The sequence below is a fragment of the Physeter macrocephalus genome, chromosome 20, assembly GCF_002837175.3.
Source record: "Physeter macrocephalus isolate SW-GA chromosome 20, ASM283717v5, whole genome shotgun sequence".
Classification (NCBI taxonomy): Eukaryota; Metazoa; Chordata; class Mammalia; order Artiodactyla; family Physeteridae; genus Physeter; species Physeter macrocephalus.
Genome location: NC_041233.1, coordinates 13,698,105 through 13,722,244, shown reverse-complemented (window position 1 = coordinate 13,722,244; position 24,140 = coordinate 13,698,105). Strand labels below are relative to the sequence as shown.

The following is a 24,140-nucleotide window of genomic DNA, read 5'->3' as shown; positions in this document are numbered from 1 at the left end:
AGAAGAAGAAGTCTATTTCTAATCCTGGCCCACCTTCCCCACTGACACTGAGTTTTAAAAAAATGAAGGAACGTGATCTGGTGTAGGTCTTTACAGGGCTCTGCTGAGAATGAGTGAATGTTTCTAAAAGTGTCTCTGTATTATCTGTATTCCTGGACTTCTCTGCAGTGCTCTTTCTGTTACTTAATCTCTTTTTTGTTTTGATCACAACTTTCAATTGAAAAAATATTGTTGCTTTGAATGATGAAAGGCAGTTTTATCCTGGAGATATATTTCGGTAAAGTTCTGATTTAGGGAAGCCCAGCCCAGCCCAGCCCAGCCCAGCCCTGACTGTCTCTTTTCCCAGGTCTGGACCCACTGTCCATTCCAGCTGAGATGTTTATATAATGTATAAGGCAGCTCCTGCCTGACTAGGACTGGTGATTAAGAGCTCAGGATAATGAAATCTGCACAGTTGAAACTTGGCTGTTGGCTATAGTTATTATGCAACTCTTAACATTTCCCTTTTGTTCCTGCCAATAATATAAAATACTCAGTTTTTCTTTCAAAGTTAACTCTTCAAAGACGCTGAAATTTGTTCCACTAGTATTTTTAATGACCAAGTTAAACTATTTCTTAAAGTTCAGAGTATATGCTTTTCTAAAGGACAAGAAAATTTAGTGGCGGTGCAATAGCCCTGTTCAAACTGTTAATAACAGCTGAATGGAGCTTAAAGTACAAAGGCCCCTCTATGGGCCTTAGATTTCTGTCTTTAAGCAGACTGCTCACCCAGCCTTGACTGCAGTAGCAAATGTAACAAAAGATATGGAAAAAGTGACAGTAGGAGGTGGCATATTCCGAGAGTGGGGTGATGCGGAGGAATTAGGAGATGCTCAATGAGGCATCTTAGACAAGCGATCAATCTTTCCTTGCTCACCCTCTCTAATATCTGAATTTCTAGTGTTAGAAGAGATTTGCACCCTTACCTGAATTCAGATAGTGGCCCTGTCCTAATGTGCACCCGCCTGGAACAAGCAGGACCATCTAGAGTTTTATAAGCCACGGTGCCTCTGAATTATTCAGTTATGGAGACAAGACTCTGATGGTCACCTGGCTGTTGTGTGATTGAGGAAGCGAACGTGCCCGAGACGTCCTGAGAACCTGTTTCTTAAGAGAAGAACAGGACAGCACAAAGGCCATCATCTCAAGGACAGAAGGTGGGTGTGGGGGACCATCACAGGAAGGAAAATGCTTTGTGGTTTTTTTTTTTTTTTTGCGGTACGCGGGCCTCTCACTGCCGTGGCCTCTCCCGTTGCGGAGCACAGGCTCCGGACGCGCAGGCTCAGCGGCCATGGCTCACGGGCCCAGCCGCTCCGCGGCATGTGGGATCCTCCCGGACCGGGGCACGAACCCGTGTCCCCTGCATCGGCAGGCGGACTCTCAACAACTGCGCCACCAGGGAAGCCCAGGAAAATGCTTTAAAAAGGAGCCTAGGGCAGCTAGGGTCATGTTAGGCTCCATCACTGTTTTGCCCATGGTTTTCCCAGGAGTATATTAGGGACCCATGACAGAGCTTTATAGAAGAGGGGCACTGTATGCTCATATATTCCAAGCACTTCCGTATATAGTAGTACCCCAGAAACAGCTGATGATTCATTCAGTGCACAAGACGGGCACTTTGAAGTTACAGCCACAGGGAAAAAAAATTAAAAGGTCACAGACCACCATTCAGTGATCTGCTAATATAAGAAAAACTGCGTTGTGAGAGAGGAAGAGAAAGAGAGTATTTATGTTTTCGATTGCTTCTCCTAAAACCATTGATTGGTACAGAGGAGCAAGTAATTTAGTCTGTGGGGAGGTGGGGCAATTAGGAAAGCTTTTTAAAGGAGGTATTATCTGAATAAGATTTTAGGGAATGAATAGAATTCACCAGGCAGATGAAGAATTGTGGAGGTACACAGAGCGTTTAGAATTTTTTTTTTCTTTTTTTTGGCCACGCCGTGCAGCACGTGGGATCTTAGCTCCCCGACCAGGGATGGAACGCGCGCCCCCTGCATTGGGAGTGTGGAGTCTTAATCCCTGGACTGCCAGGGAAGTCCCCAATGTTTAGAATGTTGAAAGCCCTTTTGTGTGTCTAAAGCAGGCTGTGTTAGTTTCCTACTGCTGCTGTAACAAGTTACCCAAAGTTAAATGGCTTAAACCAACAGATTTATTATCTTATAGTTCTGGAGGTCAGAAGTCTGAAACGGGTCTCACCAGGGTAAAAATCAAGGTGTTGGCAGGCTGTGTTCCTGCTGGAGGCCCCAGGGGAGAATCTGCTTCCCTACCTGTCCCAGCTCCCAGAGGTTACCTGCATTTCTTGGTTTAGGGCCCTTCCCTCTATCTTCAAAGTGGTCCTTTATTTCTCTCCCACTCGGACCTTCTGCCTCCTTCTTCCACATGTAAAGGACTCTTGTGATTACACTGGGCCTACTCAGATAATCCAGGATAATCTCTTTCTAGTAAAGTCAGCTGGTTAGCAACCTCGATCCCATTTGCTCCCTAATTCCCGCATGCCATGTAATAGAACATATTCACAGGTCCCAGAGAGTAGAACATTGACATCTTCGAGGGACCATTATTTTGCCTACTGCACAATGCAGTGCAAGTTGAGGGTGACAGTGTAGATAAGAGTTGGCATGATTCGTCAACCTTAGGTAGAAAAGATCATCCAAGAGGGGCCTCTAATCTGATATGGAAATGTATATATTTTTTAATGGAGGAGTCGAGGTTCTGGAGATTTTCCTAAAGAATAATGTGTATGTTTCAGTTAACTATCGCTCTGTAACAAACCACCCCGAAACTTGGTGGCTTAAAGCAACAGTTTATTATTTCTTACGATTCTGTAGGTTGGCTAGGTGATTCCTCAGCTGGTTTCGGCCGGTTCACTCATAAAATAACATTCAGCTGGATGGTTGGCCGGCCTAGAAGGTTCAAGATGGCCTCACATTATGTGGCATTTGGTGATGGCCATCGGCCGGACTGCCTCGGTTTTCCTCACTGAATCCTCATCTTCTGCTGGACGGGCCTCAGATGACGGCCTTGACGTTGCTCCAATAGCATGAAGGTAGAGCTGCAGGGCCTGTGGAGGCCTTCGTTCGGGAACTCACACAGCATCACATTCACCACGTTCTTTTGGGTTGGGCCAGGAAGTCACTCACATTCAAGAGGAAGGGAAATAGATTCCATCTCCTGATGGGAGTTGCCGCCGTGGCCATATTTCACCCAGCACGGGTTGTAAAGATAGGATTTTTTGCTCTTAGAGTAGGATTTTGAAATTGGAGATTTCAGAGGTAAAATGTTTCTGAAGGACAGCAATATCCAGCACACAGCCAAAAGGTACGAATGGCTCCAGTGTGGTGAATGTCACCGGCACTGAAGAGGCGAAGCAGCTCTGAGGCTTGGGTGTGGGGCGCATCATCCTGTGGACACAGCAAGAAGACTGAGTTGGTGGTGGATGTGGAGGAGTGACGTGAAGTCCAATAGATGGCGGTAATAATATCTGCGGGGACAGATATGGGATAACCAAGCCGATGGGGTACCCTGAGAGCTAGAAGATCAGGACCACGCTGTTCTAAGCCAGCCTTGTGGAGGGCGCCGGCACCCAGAGCGGTGGCCTCCCTGCACCTCCTCACCAAGTCCTTCGCTTCCCAACCTCCACAATATCTTGTTCACTCACCAGTTTTTTTTTCTTTAATTGAAGTATAGCTGATTTACACTGCTGTGTTAGTTTCAGGTATACAGCACAGTGATTCAGTTATGCATACATATATGTTCTTTTTCAGATTCTCTTCCATTATAGGTTATTACAAGGTATTGAATACAGTTCCCTGTGCTATACAGTAGGACCTTGTTGTTTCTTTTATATACAGTAGTGTGTATCTGTTAATCCCAAACTCCTAATTTATCCCTCCCCCTCCCTTTCTCCTTTGGTAACCATAAGTTTGTTTTCTATGTCTGTGAGTCTATTTCTGTTTCATAAATAAGTTCATTTGTAACATTTTTTTACATTCTGCATATAAATGATGTCATGAAATTTGTCTTTCTCTGACTTACTTCACTTAGTAAGATAATCTCTAGGTCCATCCATGTTGCTGCAAATGGCATTATTTCATTCATTATTTATGGCTTAGTAATATTCCATTGTATATATATACCACATCTTCTTTACCTGTTCCTCTGTTAGTAGACATTTAGGTTGCTTCCATGTCTTGGCTATTGTAAAGAGTGCTGCTATGAACACTGGGGTGCATGTATCTTTTCAAATTACAGTTTTCATCTTTTTGAGATATATGCCCAGAATAGGGATTGCTGGATCATATGGTAACGCTCTTTTTAGTTTTTTAAGGAACCTCCATACTGCTCTCCCTAGTGGTTGCACCAATTTACATTCCCACCAACAGTGTAGGAGGGTTCCCTTTTCTTCACATCTTCTCCAGCATTTATTGTTTGTAGACTTTTGGATGATGGCCACTCTGACCAGTGTGAGGTGATACCTCATTGTAGTTCTGATTTGCATTTTTCTAATAATTAGTGACGTTGAGCATCTTTTCATGTGCCTGTTGGTCATCTGTATGTCTTCTTTAGAGAAATGTCTATTTAGGTCTTCTGCCCATTTTTTGATTGGGTTGTTTGTTTTTTCTGATATTGAGTTGTATGAGCTGTTTGTATATTTTGGAAATTAGTCCCTTGTCAGTTGCATCATTTGCAAATATTTTCTCCCATTCCATAGGTTGTCTTTCTGTTTTGTTTATGGTTTCCTTTGCTGTGCAAAAGCTTATGTTAGTTTAGGTCCCTTTTGTTTATTTTTGCTTTTATTTCTTTTGCCTTGGGAAACTGACCTAAGAAAACATTGCTACCATTTATGTCAGAATGTTTTGCCTATATTCTCTTCTAGGAGTTTTATGGTATCATGTCTTATATTTGTCTTTAAGCTGTTTTGAGTTTATTTTTGTGTACCATGTGAGGGAGTGTTCTAACTTCATTGATTTACATGCAGCTCTCCAGCTTTCTCAACACCACTTGTCAAAGAGACTGTCTTTTCTCCATTGTATATTCTTGCCTGCTTTGTCATAGATTAACTGAGCATAAGTGTGTGGGTTTATTTTTGGGCTCTCTATTCTGTTCCATTGATCCATATGTCTGGTTTTGTGCCAATACCATGCTGCTTTGATTCTGAAGTCTGAGAAGGTTATGCCTCCAGCTTTGTTCTTTTTCCTCAGGATTGTTTTGGCAATTCTGGGTCTTTTGTGACTCAATATAAATTTTAGGATTATTTGTTCTAGTTCTGTGAAAAATTTGATATGGATTGCATTAAATTTGTAGATTGCTTTGGGTAGTATGGCCATTTTAACAATATTAATTCTGCCAACTACCATATGACCCAGCAATCCCACTACTGAGCATATACCCTGAGAAAACCATAATTCAAAAGGACACATGTACCCCAATGTTCATTGCCACACTATTTACAAGAGCCAGGACATGGAAACTACCTAAACGTCCAACAACAGATGAATGGATAAAGAAGATGTGATACATATACACAATGGAATATTACTGAACTGTAAAAAGGAATGAAATTGGGTCATTTGCAGAGATGTGGATGGACCCAGAGTCTGTCATACAGAATGAAGGAAGCCAGAAAGAGAAAAACAAATATCGTATATTAACGCATACATGTGAAATCTAGAAAAATGGTACAGGTGAACCTATTTTCAGGGTAGGAATAGAGACGTAGATGTACAGAACAGACATGTGGACACAGGGAGGGAAGGGGAGGGTGAGATGAATTGGGAGATTAGGATTGACATATATACACTACCATGCTTAAAATAGCTAGCGAGAACATGCTATAAAGCACAGGAAGCTCAGCTTGGTGCTCTGTGATGAACTAGATGGGTGGAATGGCAGGTGGGGAAGGAGGTGCAAGAGGAAGGGGATATAGGTATGTATATAGCTGATTCATTTCATTGTACAGAAGAAACTAACATCACATTGTAAAGCAATTATACTCCAATAAAAAATGAAGCTAGGGATTCCCTGGCGGCGCAGTGGTTGAGAGTCCACCTGCCGATGCGGGGGACACGGGTTCGTGCCCTGGTCCGGGAAGATCCCACGTGCCGCGGAGCGGCTGGGCCCGTGAGCCATGGCCGCTGAGCCTGCGCGTCCGGAGCCTGTGCTCTGCAATGGGAGAGGCCACAACAGTGAGAGGCCCGCGTACCGCACAAAAAAAAAAAAAAAAAAAAAAAAAGAAGATAAAAAAAATATATATATTAATTATTCCAATCCAAGAGCCTGGAATATCTTTCCATTTCTTTCAGTCATCTTCAATTTCTTTTATCAATGTTTTATAATTCTCAGTATATAAGTCTTTAACCTCCTTGGTCAGGTTTATTCCTAGGTATCTTTTTTTTGGACATGACTTTAAAAGGGATATTTTTTTTTGACTTTCTCCTTCTGATATTTCATTGTTAGTGTAAAGAAATGCAACAGATTTCTGTATGTTAATCTTGTATCCTGCTGCCTTGCTGAATTCGTTCATCAGTTCTAATAGTTTTTGTGTGGAGTCTTCAGGGTTTTCATATAGAATACCATGTAATCTGCATGTAAAGACAATTTTACATCTTCCCTTCCAATTTGGACACATTTCTTTTTTTTTTTTTTTTTTTGTCTGATTGCTGTAGCTTGGACTTCCAATACTATGTTAAATAAAAGTGGTGAGACTGGGCATCCTTGTCTTGTGGCAGATTTTAGTGGGAAGGCTTTCAGCTTTTCACTGTTGAGTATTATGTTGACTGTGGGTTTGTCATAAATAGCTTTTATTATGTTGAGATATGTTCCCTCTCTACACACTTTGCTGAGAGTTTTTATCATGAATGGATGTAGAATTTTATCAGATGCTTTTTCTGCATCTGTTGAGATCATCATGTGGTTTTTGTCTTTTCTGTTGTTGATATGGCATATCACATTGATTTTACGTATGTTGAACCAGCCTTGTGACCCTAGAATGAATCCAACTTGATCATGGTGTATGATCCTTTTTATGTGTGGTTGGGTTCAATTTGCTAATATTTTGTTGAAGATTTTTGCATCTATATTCATCAAGGATATTGGCCTATAATTTTTTTGGTAGTGTCTTTGTCTGGTTTTGGTATCAGGGTGATGGTGGCTTCATAGAATGACTTTGGGAGTGTTCCCTCCTCTTCAGTTTTTTGGAGGAGTTTGAGAAGGGTTGATATAAGTACTCCTTTATATGTTTGGTAGAATTCTTCAGTGAAGCCATCCCATCCTGGACTTTTGTTTGCAAGGAATTTTTTCTTTTATTCCAGATTCTGTTTCATTTTTAGTGGTTGGTCTGTTCACATTATCTATATCTTCTTGATTCAGTTTTGGTGAGCAGTATTATGTTGACTGTGGGTTTGTCATAAATAGCTTTTATTATGTTGAGATATGTTCCCTCTCTACACACTTTGCTGAGAGTTTTTATCATGAATGGATGTAGAATTTTATCAGATGCTTTTTCTGCATCTGTTGAGATCATCATGTGGTTTTTGTCTTTTCTGTTGTTGATATGGCATATCACATTGATTTTACGTATGTTGAACCAGCCTTGTGACCCTAGAATGAATCCAACTTGATCATGGTGTATGATCCTTTTTATGTGTGGTTGGGTTCAATTTGCTAATATTTTGTTGAAGATTTTTGCATCTATATTCATCAAGGATATTGGCCTATAATTTTTTTGGTAGTGTCTTTGTCTGGTTTTGGTATCAGGGTGATGGTGGCTTCATAGAATGACTTTGGGAGTGTTCCCTCCTCTTCAGTTTTTTGGAGGAGTTTGAGAAGGGTTGATATAAGTACTCCTTTATATGTTTGGTAGAATTCTTCAGTGAAGCCATCCCATCCTGGACTTTTGTTTGCAAGGAATTTTTTCTTTTATTCCAGATTCTGTTTCATTTTTAGTGGTTGGTCTGTTCACATTATCTATATCTTCTTGATTCAGTTTTGGTGAGCTCTATGTTTCTATAAACTTGTCAGTTTCTTCTAGGTTCCCCAATTTGTTGGCATAGTATTCTCTTATGGTTTTTTTTATTTCTGCAGTATCAGATATTATTTCTCCTCTTTCATTTCTTATTTTTATCACTTACTTGTTTTTAAATAAACTTCTGACTTCCAGAGAGTGTACAAGTAGATTTTTCAGGTAGCATTTTAACTATCAGCATCCATGTCCTGAAGATTCAGTGAAAGTATGAAATAAAGTTCAAGTCGGTTTTGAGTGAGATTACAGAGCTGCCACAGTATCAGGTTACCAGTATCAGTTCTGCCTAGCTATTCTTTCCCTTTTATACCTTCCTTGTCTCCCCAGATATGGATCTAAAGGCAAAAGGGTATCTTCATAGATCAGCAGGATTTATGGTGGTGAAATTTATTAACAATGTTAAAGGAATATTTATTACTCTCTTTTCCGGATAAATAAAAATCAGAAACCAGAGAGTCATTATCCAGATGGTCGTAAGCGTGCATTCAACCATAAGAGTGCTAGATATGGATAAATTTGAGCCCATAACAAGCAAAGAAGGATACAACTGCATAGTTTTATAATTAGACCATAATATAATGTTTATTTGTTTATGTGTAACAGATGAATAATTGGTTTACAGTACAAGAATAGCATGAGTTTACATCCTTGGCTGTGACTTCATACTCTTAAAGTACTTTTTAGACTACCACTAAGTAAATTTCTACCCAAAAGGAAAGATTTGGAGCCTCGGATTTTGGAAACCCAGCAAACTCTTCCTGGAAGTGCCCCACGTAGAGTGCATGATCCAGGCTATGAGAATCGAATTCCGCCTGCCTTTCACTTCCCTTATATGCTGTCACCTTTGCATAAAGTACAGCACCTTTGGCAGTCACTTCAGTTTTGCGCAGATTGCTAGAGATTAGAGGACCAACGGATGTTATTCTCACCTTTGATACAGAAATTTTTAGGACTGTGCATGAGATGTGTCTATAAATAAGTAAAGTGATGATATTTTTGTAATCATGGCCTTAATATAAAACCAGAAGGGCTTTTATCCCCCTCAAAGTCATCCTCTGTAAAAGCTGCACAGCTATTCCACCTGAGCTGCCACTATTCAGATTATCTGGGGGACTCCTCTTTGGGGGGATGCTACAGAGTAAGTTTGCAAGCCAACGAGAAAACCAATGTTACAGTTTCTGTGTCATGTCTGAATTTTTACTAAATCCAAACATTCTCCCAAATTTTATGGATTGGTTCTCTTTGACTTTTATCTATCTAAAAAATAAAATAAAATTCACTCAAAAGTATAAAGTTTGAATGTCACTTGGGACATTCAAAGTAATCGACCTCAGGCTCCAGAGTTGTGAGACTCCAAATGGAACCTGTTTTTTTCTGACATAGGCTACCCCATGGTAATATCACCAGAATCTTGTCAAAGACTGTTGTGAAGCGCTACCACTTTTGTTCTAGAATCTAGAAGTGCCCCATAAAAATATTTTTAACCTACCTTTCCAACTCTGTTATCCTTCAGTTAACTGTGACCTCCTCTCTCCCCCTCCCCACCCAGAACTTTCTCTGCCTTCTTTGCATCAGGTCAGCTGTGCTACATCATGTATTTATGGGCTTCAGTTTTCAATGAATTACCCTTTAATTGCTCTACTAAAATGTATCCTTGGGCTTCCCTGGTGGCGCAGTGGTTGAGAGCCCGCCTGCCGATGCAGGGGACGCGGGTTCGTGCCCCGGTCCCGGAAGATCCCACATGCCGCGGAGCGGCTAGGCCCGTGAGCCATGGCCGCTGAGCCTGTGCATCCGGAGCCTGTGCTCCGCAACGGGAGAGGCCACAACAGTGAGAGGCCCTCGTAACGCAAAAAAAAAAAAAAAAAAAAAGTATCCTTTTTATAGATCTTTATGATTATTCAGTTTATGATTTTTGCATCTAATCCTGGTCTTCCACTTGACTCAATTTTGTTGTCATCTAAAAGTATCATTTCAAAAAAATAAATAAATAAAATAAAAGTATCATTTCAGCATGATGACAATTTTGAAGCCATCGGTGTGTCGGGTACGGCAGTGGGGACTGAAAACATCAGTTCACCTAATCCTCACCATATTAGGAGATGGGTACTATAATTTCCACTTAACAGATGAGGAAGCTAGGGCTCAGATAGTGCAGCTGACTTGCCTCAAGTCAAATAAATGACTAGAAAGCAGGGAGACCAGCATTCAAACTCTCATCCATCCAAGGCAGGGTTCCCCAACCTCGCACTGTGGTATTTGGGGCCAGATAATTCTTTGTTGTGGGAGCTGCCCTGTACATTGTAGTATGTTTAGCAGCATCTCTGGCCTCTGCCTACCTGAAGCCAGTAGCCCTTCCCCACACCCCGTTGTGACAACCAAAAATGCCTCCAGACATTGCCAGATGTTCTAGAATGTAAGAACCACCCATCTAATGCCAAAGTAATGCTTTTGCCACATTATACTATTAAATCGAGAACTAATACAATCATAGAATTTTAAGGCTGGATTTTAAAGAGGTTGGTTTTTGGAATCACCACACCTGGCTAATCACCAGAATTGGAGATATTTAAAGACTCTTTTCCCACCCAAGACCTTCAAAATCAGCATTTGCCAGGTGGGGGACAGGTATCTATTTTGAGCCTCTTCACGGGTGTAGGATCAGATCTTAACCTCACGACACATCTGTTCCATGAATCACTCTACTCCATTCCTGCCGATAGTTCTCCAGCCTCAGGTTTAACACCTCCTGTGATGGTGTTATCCATATTCAGATGGTCCTAACTGTGCAAAAGCATCTTCTTTAACATTCTTCTTCTATCTCACCCTCTATACCCTTAATCTCATATTATCCAAATTATCATTTTTCTTAAGTCAACTGAATTAAGCATGTATTGAGGGACTTGCCTGGTGGCACCGTGGTTAAGAATCCGCCTGCCAGTGCAGGGGACAGGGGTTCGAGCCCTGGTCTGGGAAGATCCCACATGCCGTGGAGCAACTAAGCCCGTGCACCACAACTACTGAGCCTGCGCTCTAGAGCCCGCGAGCTACAACTCCTGAGCCTGCACACCACAGCTACTGAAGCCCATGTGCCTAGAACCCGTGCTCCACAACAAGAGAAGCCACCGCAATGAGAAGCGTGCGCACCGCAACGAAGAGTAGCCCCCGCTCGCCGCAACTAGAGAAAGCCCGCGCGCAGCAACGAAGACCCAACGCAGCCAAAAATAAATAAATAAATTTATTTTTAAAAAAATTTTTAAACGTGTTTTGATTCCCAATTATGTATTAGGCCCTACTCTGAGCTTTTTTTTTTTTTTTTTTTTTTTTTTACCATGGCTGTTAAGACCATTATGGACTCTTTTTAAGAAAATGACCATCCAGCAGTTTTCTCAGTTTAACAATAGACTTCCTCAGAAGAGCAATCATAATACATTAAAATCTTAAAATCTTGCATGGTTGGCCACCCATCCAGCTGCTACCGGGAAGCAGTCCGCTCTGCAACTTGTGGGGTTCCTGTTTTGGGGAAGCAGAGCTGCCAGCAGCTTTCCTCTGCCTCTTCACCCATCACCCAGCAACCCTCTTTTAACCTTTTTTTATGGTTTCAGGAAGATTCCAAAGTAGCTCCTCATTCCGGTAAAATCATTCTCTACCACATGCTCCAGATTTCTTCTCTGAAAACAGAGAGGAAGGGAATTTTTTTCAAAATCTTTCTTTATAGTGCTCCTCTTAAGAATATCTTTTAATGAATTTGATTAACAAAAATTAATGAATGAATATAAGGACAAATTAATTTTAATAATGTATCAAGGGACTTCCCTGGCGGCGCAGTGGTTAAGAATCCGCCTGCCAATGCAGGGGACACGGGTTCAATCCCTGGTCCGGGAAGATCCCACATGCCACGGAGTGACTAAGCCCGTGTGCCACAACTACTGAAGCACCTGCGCGTAGAGCCCGTGCTCCGCAACAAGAGAAGCCACCGCAATGAGAAGTCTGCGCGCCACAACGAAGAGCAACCCCACCCGCCGCAACTAGAGAAAGCCGGCGCACAGCAACGGAAGACCCAACTCAGCCAAAATAAATAAATTAATTTAAAAAATAATAATAATGTATCCAATCTCACACTTACAGTTCACTCTTCTTTAAAGTCAAGCAGTCCCTTTCTGCTCACACTTTGGATTCTCCCCTAAGTCACCAGGATAGTTGAGAACCTACAGGAAATTGCTTTTTTTTTTTTTTTTTTTTTTTTTGTGGTATGCGGGCCTCGCTCTGCCGCGGCCTCTCCCGTCGCGGAGCACAGGCTCCGGACGCGCAGGCCCAGCGGCCATGGCTCACGGGCCCAGCCGCTCCGCAGCATGCGGGATCCTCCCAGACCGGGGCGCGAACCCGGCTCCCCTGCATCGGCAGGCGGACGCGCAACCACTGCGCCACCAGGGAAGCCCCAGGAAATTGCTTTTTAATGAGAGATCTTGGATCACTGGAAGATTGTAACGGACACTCATATTGCAAAGGCTGCTTATGCCCGAATGCGTCAGGTTAAACCCGCAGGTGCCCAGTCTCTTTAGCGGGTCGACGTGAGTAGCTAGTGAGCTAGAAATGTGTGCAAGCAGCCCTGACTCGCCTGGATGGAGCTCCAGTAGGCAGGTTGTGTTTAGAGAAAACCAAGGAGAAAATAACATGTTAACCGGAATCAACCGTTTGGGGTCAAAATAACAATCCGGTGTTTTTGTACTTGTGTGAGATATAAAAAGAAAAGTTGAGTTTCAGTTTGGCTTAGTAGGAACTTCCAAACTTCTGGCTTCTGCCTGGGTACCTCCAAAGAAGTGCCTGGACCAAGGGAAAACCGCCTGGCCCCCTCCCATCTTTGACTGCTCTGGGAAGCACCAGTGTCTTGAATGTGGTGTCTGCTCTCTTCTTCTAGAGTTTTATAAATGGACACTGACATGGACTACGAAAGACCCAACGTGGAAACCATCAAGTGCGTGGTCGTGGGAGACAACGCTGTGGGGAAGACGCGCTTGATCTGCGCCAGAGCATGTAATACGACGCTGACACAGTACCAGCTGCTGGCCACCCACGTACCCACAGTGTGGGCCATTGACCAGTACCGGGTCTGCCAGGAGGTAAGACAGACGGCGTTTCTTTAGAATCCTAAGGGTACAACATGGCTGTTGCCAGTCTGATTTTTATTTGTTTGTTTTTTTGGATTTCTATTTACTTGATTTTTTTTTAATTGAAGTCTAGTTGCTTTACAATGTTGTGTTAGTTTCTGCTGTACAGCAGAGTGATTCAGGTATACCTATGTATACATTCTTTTATATTCTTGTCCATTACGGTTTACCACAGGCTATGGAATACAGCCAGTCTGATTTTTAAAAAGCAGGGGAAGGGGCTTCCCTGGTGGCGTGGTGGTTGCGCGTCCGCCTGCCGATGCAGGGGAACTGGGTTCGCGCCCCGGTCTGGGAGGATCCCACATGCCGCGGAGCGGCTGGGCCTGTGAGCCATGGCCGCTGGGCCTGCGCGTCCGGAGCCTGTGCTCCGCAACGGGAGAGGCCACGGCAGAGGGAGGCCCGCATACCACAAAAAAAAAAAAAAAAAGCGGTTTTAGGTTTATAGAAAAAAGTGAATCCAAAGTAGAATTCCCATCTACTCCCTCACCCTGGCCCCTCCAATCCAGTTTCCCCTATTATTCACACCCTGCATTAGTGTGTTAGTGTAGCATATTGGCTATAATTGATGACCCAATACTACAACATTATCATTAACGAAAATCCATAGTTTACATTAGGGTTTACTCTTTACAATGTATATTCTATGGGTTTTGACACGCATAATGACTCGTATCTGCCATTACAGTATCAGAGAATCATTTCATTGCCCTAAAAATGCTCTGTGCTCTGACTATTCAACTCTCTCTCCTCCCCAGTGCCTGGCAACCACGGATCTTTTTACTGTCTCCATACTTTCTTCTTTTCCAGAATGCCACAAAAAAAAAAAAAAAAAAAAAAAAAAAAAAAAAAAAAAAAAAAAAAAGCAGGGGAAGGGGTTAACTTGTATGTTCGAGACAAAACTCACCTTTTTAGTGTCACAAGAGAAAACAGAAGCAGAAGGCCGGCTTGGAGTATGGCTATGGTATCCTGAGGGAGGGCTTTTGAGGCACGTGGTTCCAGGAACAGAATTAGGACTTAGCTAAGTCCTGTTAGAAAGAAGGAGAAGACTAAATGCAAGTGCGTCTCGGGGGCTCTGAGGGGGAGCCTCTGACTGGCGATGAACATGGGTGCTCTCTCTCCTGCAGGTCTTGGAACGTTCCCGGGACGTCGTTGATGAAGTGAGCGTTTCTCTCAGGCTTTGGGATACTTTTGGCGATCATCACAAAGACAGGCGTTTTGCATATGGCAGGTAAACCAAGACTAGCGCAGTTCAGTTCAACTTCAGTACAATTTCCTTTCCTAAACCCATCTGTGCTTCGTAAATCAACAAAAACTACATAATATGGCCTTGAGATGTGTTCGGTTCTACACTGTGTCTAAGAAAAGACAAGACAAAAAAAAAAAAAAAGAACAACCCAAAACAGCATTGTTTCCTGATGTCACGAAAAGCTCTCTGCGTGGCCACTTGGTTCCTCCCAGGAAGTACTTTATTTAAAACAACCAGTGTTGGGGCTTCCCTGGTGGCGCAGTGGTTGGGAGCCTGCCTGCCGATGCAGGGGACAGGGGTTCGTGCCCCGGTCCGGGAAGATCCCACGTGCCGCGGAGCGGCTGGGCCCGTGAGCCATGGCCGCTGAGCCTGTGCGTCCGGAGCCTGTGCTCCGCAACGGGAGAGGCCACAGCAGTGAGAGGCCCGCGTACCGCAAAAAAAAAAAAAAAAAACAACCAGTGCTAGTTAAACTGGACATTTGCTGGACGCGGATTCTGTTGTGCTCTCCAACCTTGGGCTGCTTTGATTGTTGTCTTCCTGAATAATACTTAATTTACCTTCTCTTAAAATGTTTTAAGTTTTTTTTAGCGCTTGGCCACCCCACTCCAGAAGGTCTCTTTGGTCTTTTTTTGACCATACTGCAGTCTGATGTTACTTGCTTTGGGCTTTGTTGTCTGAAAAGTCTATTATTTTTATTTGAAGATCATTTTTAAAAAAGAAAGAAAAATATCTCTGAAGTCCTTCACAAAGGCACATTTCCAAAATGAACTGAAGCATTAATGTCTACTTTTCATTTTCAAAAAAAAAGGAGGAGGAGGAAAAAATCCAGTAAAGGGGAAGATAAATCTAGGACATTAATATGAGTGGGAACAAGGTCAAAGTACTGTAAAATACGTAGCAACTTCTCTTTGTCACCATAACTCCAAAGGAGTCTCCGGGAGTCCAGCTGTCTTAAAGTCCCTCTCAGTGAATCTGTTATAACTATCAAAATCCAGATAAGGAGGAGATTTCCTTACCCCTTAATAGTAAATGAAGACATTTCTTTTTAAGTTTAGAAAGTTTAGAATTTAGGTCTCTGTTAACATCAAACATCATGGTACCTCACAGGATTGGATTAGATACTCCAAACGAGTTACTCCTTTGTATTGAGATAAGCTTTTCTGAAAGGACCTCTCTTTTCTTCAAGCCAGTAGCCCTCTTAAGCCTCTGAACTTCTACTGGCATTTATCCAAGTGGTCTAAAATACTGAATAAACTGCTGAAAGGGTTTGCCCTAGTCCTGAGAAGTCGTTCACACACTGAAAGAATCTGCAACTTAGGCCAGTTTGTTCAAGGGGGTCTCAGAAAGAGGCATGTAGAAGTAAAACTGTGATTTTAATGGCCCCTTGAACAACGAGAACTGTTGAACTTAATATCCAGCATTACAGATATGTTTCTTCTTGAGTTTCCTGGTTTGTTTGTTTGTTTTTTTTTCCCTTTCCATGATGTTCTTGATTCTTATCTTAGTTGCCATTTAGGGTTTTTTCTGTTGTCTCATTATTACACACGCACAAAAATAATAATCAGTGAACCTGCTTGTAAGTACTATGCAGTCAGATTTTGTAATACCTGTGGTTTTAAGGAAGCATAATAAAATGATGACTGGAAGCAAAGTACGGACAACACGATAGATTTCAAAGGACTGTTTGTACCCCAACTTCTGAAAAGGTGTGGTGAATAAAGATGAGCTTACTGAGATACTGGGTTTAGCTTCTACATGCTGTCTCAACAGCTCAGTGGTTCATTGCCACTTGAAATTTATGTATTTGGGATGATGAATTTTAACTTGGCTCCACCATGTAAAACTTGTTTTGTGGTAATAGAAAGGCTGCTTCATTATCATGGGAGGTTCCTGCTCAGGGTTGATTTAATGGCACAATGACCTTCATAGATCTGATACTGACAGGCATCTACACTGGGCCTCATCCAGCTTCTTGATGTATGTCATGCCTGTGCTTGGTCCCTGCCAACAGAAATAAGCTGGTCTCTCATGTGACTCTATCAATCAGTTCAAAGTGCAGTGTTCTGCTCCCTTGCCTGTAGTGTTTGGCTGTCAGCTGTAGCCATCCCCCACACCTTTGGTGGAAACAGGACGCGCTTTCCAAGCCAAGTCTGACTCCCTGAGCCACACAGAGGGGCTCAGGAAGCCCTCCCGTGTTTCTGACCGAGCTCTCTGTGGGCCTCACTTTATGTGCATGTCTGGCCTTGCATTTCCTCTGTCTTTTCTGATTCTCCACAGCCTCCAGGCTTCCTGCCACAGACCCCACCACTGGTAAAGAACAAAAACCAGGGCTGTTCTGTCTCGGATTCCAGCCTCTGTCTATAAACGCTTAAATATGTCAGACCGCATTGCTATAGCACCAAAAAGTTACATGGTATGGAAAAGTCTGGTAGTAGTAGAAGTTTCTTTTACTCAGTATAGGGCTCCAACCACTGGATCTCATTGCTGTGCGAGAGCTGTTTAATTTCTGTATAACTTCCATTTTTAGCTCCCTATCATCCGTTACGGAGAAAAATCAGAATTACAGTTTCTGACATTCAGTTTGGTTTGCAAACCTGTTTTTTCACTGATGTTTTTACTATACTTGGTATGAATTACAAGTCAGCGAGATGTGATATATTCCTGAGACTTGGAAATGTATTTGGAACCTTTTTAAAATAATTCATTTGATTCTTATGGTGACAGTGAGAGAAACCAGATTCATACCAAGATGCCTTAGACCTCACCTTCAGTTTCCTCGGCTTCTTAGCACCAAGCTAGTCAACAAGTTACCCCCTCAAACCTTCTTTGGCACAGGCATGTTCTAGTTTGCAGGGTGGGCCAGGGTGGTGCTAGTCTTCTGACTTGATTTTGCAATTTTCCTCATGTGGTATAACTACAACCAGAATGTCAAAGCTCTTGTTATAATTTAAAGGTAATTATTCAACCCATTTTTTTAGCCAACTAGATTAATAGCTCCAATTCATCAAAGCCCTACAGTGTGTCAATCAAAATATTAGGTGCTCTGCCAACACTAGTTTAGTTAATCCTTCCAGGAACCCTAGGAGGCAGAGATTATCTCCATGCCGCAGTTGAGTAGAGAGTTGAGTTCTTTTACTACCATAACCTGCCCAATAGTGAGTTTCAAAAATAGATTCAAACCCAGCTCTGCCTGACTTCTGGCTCCCCCTCTTTCCATTGTGACAAGCTACCTTGACCTCATTTTAAACAATGCAACTGAAACCACCACCCCACATTGATGAGCTGGGTATCCATTTGCTCTCATTGATGAGCTGGGTATCCATTTGCTCTTCCATATTTGTGTGGTGGCTTAGAATGAGAAGAGATCTCAAAAAGTCATCTGGTCGGGGCTTCCCTGGTGGCGCAGTGGTTGAGAGTCCGCCTGCCGATGCAGGGGACACGGGTTCGTGCCCCGGTCCGGGAAGATCACACATGCCGCGGAGCGGCTGGGCCCGTGTGCCATGGCCGCTGAGCCTGCGCGGCCGGAGCCGGTGCTCCGCAACAGGAGAGGCCACAACAGTGAGAGAGTCATCTGGTCAACCCCTTTTCTCCAGGAAAGGAGATCATCCATCCAAGAAAAAGTAGTGATAAGAGTCCTTCTGTTCAATGGACATGAAAGGTAGCAGAGTAGCATTAGCATCCTAACACTTACCTAACACATTTGAAATATTTCAAACCCTCTTTTTTCTGGAGCGAATGACTCCAACTTTTAGTAGCCTTTCTTCTTCCTACCACCTACTTTCTATCCATTTTCGCATGAACTTTTGAAGCTCTTTCCTGGATCTTTTCAAATGTCAAGAACTAAACTGTACATAGTAGCCATGACTGTGGTCAGCTGCTCTTTTTTGGCAAGAAAAATAAAATAGCTTCTTTTTAAAGGGATATCACTCAAGAGTTTTCCCCTAGAACTATTAAAAGAAGGAAGTGTATACACTTAGGTACCTGGCACTGAAAATGTAGGCAAGTAGGATGGGCTCTGCCTTCAACAGAATACCTGGGCCCCCCTGCCGCCATCCTACAGTCACACCACACATAAATAATTACCCATTTTATTGTTCACTTTCCTTGAAAACCTTCACCATTGCTGTGTCTCAGGGTCACATAACCTTCAAACGCATAAAGCCTATGGGGCTGGAGGAGGTGATAACAGCAGCTACAATTTAATCAGGGCTCCCCATGAGGCAGGCCTGTGCTCACGGCCCTACGTATCTTGTCGCCACGTCATTCTTGTGGTGACCCTGTAAACTAGGCTCATTTCACAGTTGAGCAAGCATGTACAGAAAGGGGCCAAGGTCAGATGGCTAGGAGAGAGTGGTACTGAACTTTTCCTGGTAGTTCTGTCTGGCTCCAAAGCCTGCTTCTTCCCTTCCCCCCAGGCTTTTGTGGCTGATGATGATGATTGATGGCCCACTTACTTTACATTTATTCCCAGGCCAGTCTAATTCTTACACTATTCTGTGTGGACATGGAAGACCAGCGTTCACCATCTATCACCAGCTCTTACTAATATTCCATTGTTCCTCTTAAGTTCTTTAATACGTAGCAAATGACTTAATTCTCTTTATGCTTCCATGAGTGACTAAACATGAGTCCTTTCATTTCCAGTAAAAACGTTACAACCAAGCGAACATCCATGAGTGAGTAAACATGAGTCCTTTCATTTCCAGTAAAAACGTTACAACCAAGCGAACATCCAACTAAACATGAGTCCTTTCATTTCCAGTAAAAACGTTACAACCAAGCGAACATCCATGAGTGAGTAAACATGAGTCCTTTCATTTCCAGTAAAAATGTTACAACCCAGCGAACTTTCTGAGAGTGAGTGAGATGCTTGGGTACTCTCTATGGCATGTTTTCTCCCCCCAATTTTACGTAAGCATGCAGAATCACTGTATTTACCCTTACACCAAAGAGTTTCTAGGCATATTTTCAGTACAGTTGGAACCCTTATTATATAGATTACTCTTACACACTGATTTTCTCAAGTGTTTTTACGTCCAACGAGAAGTACACTACATGTTTTAAATGATAACATCAATCAGAGCCATGGTTTCTGTGTATCTGTTTAGATAAGACAGTTCTAGTTTCACGTTGAAGGCACATGTAATCAGATACAGCATGAATACATCTCATCTTGAATGCTTGGTTGAGGCCCTTTAAAAAATTCAGGACTGTGGGTGACCAGTGTTTATGTCTTTGTCCGGGACTGGCTGAACTTGTGGTTAATGGCATGGGAAGAAAACAAGAAACAACTAATGTGCCTCCATAAAGTATTTCAGAGTAGTTCTCGTCCATGGCACTTTCTAAACGCTTGGCCAGAACTAACATTCTGATGATGATTTCAGGATGGCAGACAGCCTGTCAGACAGAGAAACATATCAAGTGGAAGTGGACCAGGGCCAGGATGAGGGTGAGGTAAGGCAAGGCACTCACCTTGGGTGTAAAATGTAAATAATCATAATTTTTAAAAGATAGGATCACTGTTAACTGATCTTTTCTTTCTGTCTCAGGCTCAGCATGGCAAATGTTACTGGTCCTGACCTTATTTAAAATTTTGGTATTTTGCTCATCATAGATTTTTTTTTTTTTTACCTTAATTTTGATTTTTGAAAAAATAGTGTTCATCTGGATAACGGAGGTTTGGGGCACCTCTTTAAATTTTGCACCTGAGGCCAGTGTTTCACTCTTCACCCAAGTCCTGGCGCTGAAGGTGGACTTCATAAATGGATAACAAAGCGGCAAAGGGAGGAAAGTTCCCAATGCGGGTACTTGATGGAAAAGTCATCCAAATCACACTTCTAAATGTGTGGTCCAGAGGAATCTAGGAAAACTACCGCAGCTTGTTTCCTAAAGATATTTAGTCCTGCTGTGGCATAAAGAACTGAGGCTTGCCCCAGTTATAGAAAACAGTAGAAAGACATTAGAAGAGCGGCTAGCTGGACCAAGGGACAGGAATAGTTGTTGCCTAAGAGGTTCGACTAAAACTGTTAGTTCTCATACTTGGTTATGCCGAAGCTACTGGTTATCTGATGTCAGAGATCTGGGGAGAGGTGGATCAGCATGTTTTAGCCAGTACCTGGATGATCAGAAAGCAGTTAGTCCTCAGGTCACGCTTTGGTAAACACCGTCACGGAAATATCACAATACTCTTTACTGAACCTCAGCCAAACGGGAAGAATCTCATGAAGACTGGAGAGAGCTTTTGAGTGAGGGAAACCAGGGAAAAAAGAGCACACGTATTGTGTGTGAATCCCTTGCTGTAAAATTCTAGAAAATGCAGTGTGATCTATACTGACAGAAAGGAGAACACTCGCTGCCTGGGAAAGAGGATGGAGGGAAGGTGGTATTACCAAGGGACACAGGACACTTTCAGGGTGATGGAAATATTTGTTTTATTGATTGGGAAGACAGTATGGAGAGTGTATACCTATGGCAAAGCTAATCACATTGAGCACTTTAAGTATACAAAGTTTAGTGTGTTTCAATTGTAGCTCAATAATTTTTTAAAGAAAATATTTTTATGGGCAATCTAAGTAGTCTATGATATGTGAGGAAATTTTCATGGCTGACAATATATGTTTTGATTATTTATAGGACTTAAACTTAGTTCTCATTGAAAATATCAATAGAAATCATTTGTATGAACTTAGGGGTGAAAAAAAATAAGACGAGATCCTTAATAGCTGAACATGGGAAATGAAATGGTTCTGGCATCTCAGAGCTAATGATGGGACACTATCAAATTGTCCCCAAATCATGGTGGACCCCTTTTCCCAGAGACAGATCCCTCAGCTGTGTGGATCATAATTCACCCAAGTGGCCTGTGTCTTTGGCTGTGGTTCTGTTTGTATCTTTTTCTGAGAAGATACATTTGAGCAGGTGCCCTGTGATAACTGAATAAAGGATACCACATTCCTGAAAGTTTTCCATTTCTCCATCAAATAGTAACAGTTTTGTGTTTCGTAGTCGGTTCTTTCTGGAACTGGAGAATGGTGCGAGGCCAAGAGAAAAAGGAGGGAGGCGTAGTAAGCCACACCACCCCAAACCTCCCCCTTTTTTGCCAAATTTTTGAATTTATAAATTGGGGCGGGGAAATGCCTTGTTTGAATGAGTAGTCTTAAAAAGAATTACATGTATTAACACTAATGTTTTTCCAACTATAGTTTGTTTCTCCTCTGGGTATCATTTCCAAGATCTTTACAGGAATCATTTAAATAAATATTATGTACTTACGGTAATCCATTTACCCATAGATGAGGGCATTAAGTAAAACAGTTGAAAGTGGATTATTACTGCTTTGTGCTAATCCAAAACAAAAATCTGTTAGACTAAATGCATACAAGTAATTAAAAATTTTTAATGTACTGGAAATTTATGGATTCTGTACTAAAGTACTCAAGCATAGGATTGCAGTGATGCCAAATCATCTGGCACAGAGAAAATATGTCTGTGCCGTGCTCTGTGCCATCCTCAGCCTACTGTCCTTCCTGCTCTGAACTGGTACATCTTGTATTGTAACCAGAAGACACAATATCAGGGGATTCCTGTGCCCAACCCAGCCCTGTTCCCGGGATGAAATTGTCCTTGGGAAGCAGCAGTGCCAAATGAGACAGGAACAGGGCTTGGTTGATGACTGGGGTCAGTCGTGTTCCGGGACCTGGAAGGATGCTGGCTGCTGTCCAAACACTGGTCACATGACTGGGAAAGACAGTCCGTTATGGTCGAGCCCAGAAAAGCATTTGAGGACCCCAAAGATGCCGCAGACATATGAATAATGAGGCCACTGAGATGGGTAAGGAGAATAAGGAACATATATACCGTTCGATACATTAACATCGTGTGTTCTGCCTTCTTTCTACCTTTTTGCTGTTACTATTTAATAACTGCAGGCTTGACAGGTTGGGTCAAATACAGCTAAGTTTGTTGACTTTTCATCCTTGGACAAAGAGAAAACACCGGTTTGTGATGTTTCTATACTGGAATCATCTGATGAAGAAATATATATTTCAGCCCGCACAGTTTTCCCTTATAAATTAGGTGGTAAGAAGAAAGAGACAGCTGCTGGGTAATTCTGCAGTGTCCTCAGAGGATAATTCTATTACCGTCTTTCAGCAATTCCATATCAATGAGCTAGTCAGCCAAAAGGGAAAGATCTCTTGATGAGAATGTCCTGCCATTCTTATTAGCTGCAATATACAAGATATGTCTTTGGTGACTTTTGAACCCATAATCGTATTTGTCTGACAATAATTGGTACCATATGGTTTACAGACCACTTTCACAGATATTTTTCTTAGTGAATCTTAACAATAATTGTATCAATAACTTTTAATTTTGACCATTTATTAGATTTCCAAAATTATTCCACTACTTTGTTCTCTCCCCAGAACTCCTCTGCCTCTCAGCCTAGAAAATATAGTTAGAAGGACAAAGCACTGAATTACCAAAAGATAAAACAAATAAGCAAAAATCTCTTCTAAACTTATCACCTTGGTTATCTTTCTATTTTAGTACTTTTGGGGTGGGGTGGGAGAGTAGGCATGTTTTTTCAAAAACCGTATGCTAACACATATATATGGAATCTAAGAAAAAAAATGTCATGAAGAGATTAGTGGTAGGACGGGAATAAAACACAGACCTACTAGAGCATGGACTTGAGGACATGGGGAGGGGGAAGGGTAAGCTGTGACGAAGTGAGAGAGTGGCAGGGACATATATGCACTACCAAATGTAAATTAGATAGCTAGTGGGAAGCTGCCGCATAGCACAGGGAGATCACCTCTGTGCTTTGTGACCACCGAGAGGGGTGGGATAGGGAGGGTGGGAGGGAGGGAGACACAAGAGGGAAGAGATATGGGAACATATGTATATGTATAACTGATTCACATTGTTGAAAAAAGATGGTCTGTGAAATAGAGGGTGTTATCTTAAGCTTTAATTCTGTGAAACTAACCCAGAATTAATCCTGAAAGTAACCTGCCCACTTCTTTATATTTCCTTTGCTTCTGGATACAATCTAATTCCTAGAAGAGATCATTAATCCATTTTTATTCTGGCATTATGAAAGTATCCAATTAGATGGGTAAATAGATTTTTAAGATAAATTCAAATAATTTAAAGATATATATTTAGTGGATAATCTCTGCTAGATACCAGAGATATTAATAGCTATCTTTCAGCCATAATTGTCTGAAGAAATGTAATAGCTCACATATCATTTTTTCATTAAAACTTTAAGCATATCCCCTAACTGAATTTTTAGGCCTAAGTTTATTTCTTTTAGATTTTGAGTCTGCAGACATATTTGCATCTACATCCTGCAATATCTATAAGGCCATTTTATTTGATAAACAGTCATTGAGGGCCTCTTTTGTTACAAACACTGTGTTGTGCACAATGGGAGAGAAACTAGTAGGCTAACAGAACAAAATCCCTAAAAATGAAACTCAAGAGTAGTGGGGAAAGGCAGCAACATAAAGAGTTACAATTCAGTGTTAAAATGCTGAGCTAGGGCTTCCCTGGTGGCGCAGTGGTTGAGAGTCTGCCTGCCGATGCAGGGGACGCGGGTTCGTGCCCCGGTCCGGGAAGATCCCACATGCCGCGGAGCGGCTGGGCCCGTGTGCCATGGCCG

At 42.2% G+C, this 24,140-nt stretch overlaps 1 protein-coding gene and 1 long non-coding RNA gene across 14 annotated transcripts in view; one reads left to right on the top strand and one right to left on the bottom strand.

Moving 5' to 3' along the window:
* The window catches only part of RHOBTB1 (Rho related BTB domain containing 1), a 72,646-nt gene that overhangs the window by 19,680 nt on the left and 28,826 nt on the right, over positions 1-24,140 (top strand). For 9 of the 13 annotated variants that reach the window (XR_003677627.2, XR_003677629.2, XM_024115679.3 and 6 more), the window contains 2 exons: positions 12,975-13,176; positions 14,349-14,452. Coding sequence is in view for 10 of the 13 variants with exons in the window: in XM_024115679.3 (XP_023971447.1) it covers positions 12,985-13,176; positions 14,349-14,452 (296 nt within the window). In the remaining 3 variants the exon portion in view is untranslated. Of the gene's footprint in view, positions 1-883; positions 1,197-12,974; positions 13,177-14,348; positions 14,453-21,805; positions 22,302-24,140 lie in introns of those variants that run through there. The other 4 variants (XM_024115680.3, XM_024115682.2, XM_028481600.2 and 1 more) reach the window with 4 other exon arrangements.
* The window catches only part of LOC114484559 (uncharacterized), a 36,405-nt gene continuing 15,100 nt past the window's right edge, over positions 2,836-24,140 (bottom strand). The window contains exons 2-3 of the long non-coding RNA XR_003677631.1: positions 14,129-14,249; positions 2,836-3,440 (exon numbers count right to left, since the gene is read on the bottom strand). This is a non-coding gene — a long non-coding RNA (uncharacterized lncRNA). The remainder of the gene's footprint in view (positions 3,441-14,128; positions 14,250-24,140) is intronic.